This window comes from Mobula birostris, chromosome 8 (genome assembly GCF_030028105.1).
Source record: "Mobula birostris isolate sMobBir1 chromosome 8, sMobBir1.hap1, whole genome shotgun sequence".
In the NCBI taxonomy this organism is placed as follows: Eukaryota; Metazoa; Chordata; class Chondrichthyes; order Myliobatiformes; family Myliobatidae; genus Mobula; species Mobula birostris.
The window spans coordinates 63,809,637-63,813,280 of NC_092377.1; the positions used below are offsets into that span (position 1 = coordinate 63,809,637).

At 44.3% G+C, this 3,644-nt stretch overlaps 1 protein-coding gene across 1 annotated transcript; it reads left to right on the top strand.

Annotated features, from left to right (window-relative positions):
* Nucleotides 1-1,532: 1,532 nt before the first annotated feature.
* prr18 (proline rich 18) lies at nucleotides 1,533-2,783 on the top strand. The gene has a single exon (XM_072267072.1). It carries the CDS (start codon nucleotides 1,624-1,626, stop codon nucleotides 2,224-2,226), a length of 603 nt encoding a protein of 200 aa, XP_072123173.1. The 5' UTR covers nucleotides 1,533-1,623; the 3' UTR covers nucleotides 2,227-2,783.
* Nucleotides 2,784-3,644: the final 861 nt, after the last annotated feature.

Below are 3,644 nucleotides of genomic sequence, written 5' to 3' on the forward strand. Positions count from 1 at the left end.
AACTAGAGTTCAGATTCCATCATGCCAATAGTGGAATTTGAGCTCAGTGAATAATCTGCACGTGGTAGTTATAAAGACCCATCAGATTTAAATAATGTCATTCATTAGAGAAAAGCTGCCCTCCCTACCTCATCTGGCCTGCATATGCTTCCAAATGCAGATCCATGATGTTGATTCATGTATATCCTTTGTATGGGCATAGTGAGATGCAGTGTGTAGCTACAAGTAGGGGTGGACAGTTGGAAGGCTTTGTCCTCCCTAAATAATAAAAGCTCCAACAATATTTTTATATATCATAATTTACTCCTAGAGTATACCTTTTCCTCATTGTCATTTCATTCTCATTATTTATTGCTGCTTCCTAATGGTTGCAACCCTTAGATTTGTTCTCTTTCTGGTAATGTTCCAAAATTCACCCTGAAATTATCCTGAACCTCCTTCAGTGGCCATTGGTGAATTACTTTTCTTGTAGTTTGCATTTCTCAATGAATGATCTGTTCATTGCAAATTTCCCCAGCCTCCCAACATACCTACATAACTGGGTTCATATGAGTTTACAACTCAGTTTGAATGACATGTACACTAAGGAGCCTATGACTTGCTCATTGTTGGAGCTTAGTCAGCAAATGATTGATGGAAAAGTTTGGAAAGTATACCCCAAAGATGCAGTGAGCAAGGAAATATGGATAGTTACATGACAATCAGCATTTACTGCCTTAGCATGGTCGTTAATTTCACATGAATATTCTGTCATTACGGTTTCTTTCTCTGACTCTGAATCTCCTTGCTATACTTCTGATTTACAATTGAATTTATCCATTTTAGCTTACACTATGGTAGCAAAAAACAGAAGAAATGTGATGAAAATGATCACGCATATCTCATACCTTGAGTGCTGCCTATGGAGTATTGTACATTTTCCCTGTGACTATGTGTTTTTTGCCCAGGTATTTTGATTTCCTTCGAAATCCCAAAGAGATGCACGTTTACTGTAAATTGCAGTTGAATGCGTCTGTTGCTGGCAAATACAGCCTACTTCTTCCTAGAGATGCTGCCTGGCCTGCTGCGCTCACCAGCAACTTTGGCGTGTGTTGCTGCTCATAAGCTGTTGGAAAACATGCGGTCAGGCAGGTGAAAAAAAGGAACCGTTTCAAGTCAGTTAATTTTCATCAGAATTAGGCGACGTTTTAATTAACAGGGAAAGGTGAGACCATAAGAGAAGAAATTGAATGTCTGTGGGAATCAGGAGAGACTGAGTGACACAAGAGGGAACAAAAGCCGGTAAAGCATACGCTACATAATTAATTTCTGCTATTTAATCTGGTAGCTGGGGATTTAATTTCTGTGAATTGGCTGGCATGGGTGCGAACTACTTTTTTTTGGATCTAATACCTTATCCCTGTTGTGGCTTTGCTACTTGTACAAAACAATACTGTAACTGGAGGGTACTGAAGCTGGATCTTGCCCACTCAGACGCTGACTCCGCCCCACTGGTCCGCCCCTGGACTCAGGCTGCCTGTGCCGTCTAGTGGATGTCCATGGTCCTCCCAACGGCAGCATCCCATATAAAGACGAGAGTGGTAGACGCGAGAAGTTGCTGCATCCTCCGTCCCGCCTGCTGCAATGAAGACAGACATCCCGCCCAGAGCGGCGATACCTTTCCCTCCGATCCGCCAAGCCGGGTGCTGTCCTGGCAGGCAGCAGGAGCCCCAGCGACCGCTGAGAAAGAAAATGCAGCCGCCGCAAAATTTCTCCCACTCATGGCCCAAGGCGGGATTCCAGCTTGGGGGCCGCCGGCCGCAGCCCCGCCTGCTTGAGCCAAGGTTAACGGGCAACTTGTGTGTCAGCGTGCTGGCTTCCGCCAAGCACTCGGACCGCACCGGGCAGCCGGACGGTTGCGCGGGGGAGTGCTTCTCGCTCAGCCTCACTCCCGAGGCCGTGCAGGTCATCCAGAAGCGCAATTTGGAGCGGCAGCAGCTGGCGGGCCGGACAAAGGAGAAGGCGGCGACTCGGTGTCCGGCCGCACCACTCTCGTCCGATACCAGGAAGCTGCTGAAAATCTCGCTGCTGAACGACCAACACAAATATGACGACGTGGAATATGAGGAGGGCGACGGGCCGCCCGACCGCTCAGTCCTGCAGAAATGTCTGGAGTGGCTGGAGGGAGTGGAGAGCGCTCGCGGGCCCGTGGGCAAGCTGGCAAGGTTACCCCAGCTGGCCAACTAGCTCAACAAGTTACTGCTGGCATCAGGGACACTTTCCCATGAACGTACTTCAATCACTGTTCCAGCAAACCAAACACCTGGGACAACATCAATGGAGCCCTAAGGGGGCTCTTGAATAAACTATGTGAACATCGGTGCCTCGAAAAACTAATGGATGTTTAGTGTGCAAGTATTACCTGAAAGCTTCCGGATTCAGAAAATCTTGAGTAATTATGCATTTTAACATGTTTGGTTTTTTTTAACTGCGACTGTGGGCTTGACAATACTGGCACCAGATGTTTACATGACATTACACCGGTTTCTAATAACCAACTTCCAGAATGAGCCTTTTCCCGCATTTGCTTCAAGCGGGCACGCACTGAAAAGGAGATTGGGCAAAGTATATTTTTGTAGTTACTATTTGCTGCCGACATATAACTGTACTCAAATCTAAAATTAGTTTTAGGTCATGCATACAACGATTATTGCATAAATTGTTTTCATGTTTCAGCCTTTAATAAAACTAACTCCTTGTGTATTCCTGGTATTTTTCAAATTGCTGAGAATAAAATTTTTGAAAATGTGCTTTTACACAGTGTGTTGCACTATTCACCTAAATAAAATTCCAGATAGGTATTTCTTATAAAATGGTTGCTGGAGAATAATTTCCATTTTAAATAATTTGTGACTTACCAAAATAATTTTAAACAATTTTGGTAAGGTAAACATGTATTTACCAAATTATTCTGAGGATAGAAGGTTCAGAGTCAGTTTTAATATATGTATTTTAAAAGTTACATTAAATAAGCAGTGCAAAAATAGGAAAAACAAGTACTGAATGGTACTGAAGTCCTGTTCATGGGTTCAAAGTCCATTCAGAAATCTGATGGCATAGGGGAAGAAGCTGTTCCTGCATCGTTGAGTGTGTGCCTTCGGGCTCCTGTACCTCATCCCTGATGGTAGCACTGAGAAGAACATATGTCCTGAGTGATGGGGGCCCTTACTGATGGATGCCACCTTTTTGAGGCATCGCTCCTTGAAGATGTCTTGGATGCTGGGGAGGCTATTGCCCATGATGGAACTGACTGAGTTTACAACTTTCTGCAGCTTATCTTGATCCTGTGCAGTGGCCCCTCCATACCATTTGGTGATGCAGCCTGTTAGAATGCTCTCCATGGTACGTACATCTGTAGAAATTTGCAAGTTTCTTTGGTGACATACCAAATCTCAACCTCCCAATGAAATAGAGCTAGAAAATTCCAGGCAAAACAGAATGTGCTTGAATTACATAGCAGGTCATGCTGCATTTGTGGGATGAGAAACAGTCAATATTTTAGGTCAGAGATGCTTTATTATTAGCATTTCCACAGCACAAACAGCCACCACACTTGCTTGACAGGCCAAGGCTTTGAGCTGTGACTTTTTAGAAAACATTTGTTA

Excerpts from the sequence above, each read along its gene's own strand:
- prr18 (XM_072267072.1), top strand. The coding sequence starts at position 1,624 with ATGAAGACAGACATCCCGCCCAGAGCGGCGATACCTTTCCCTCCGATC.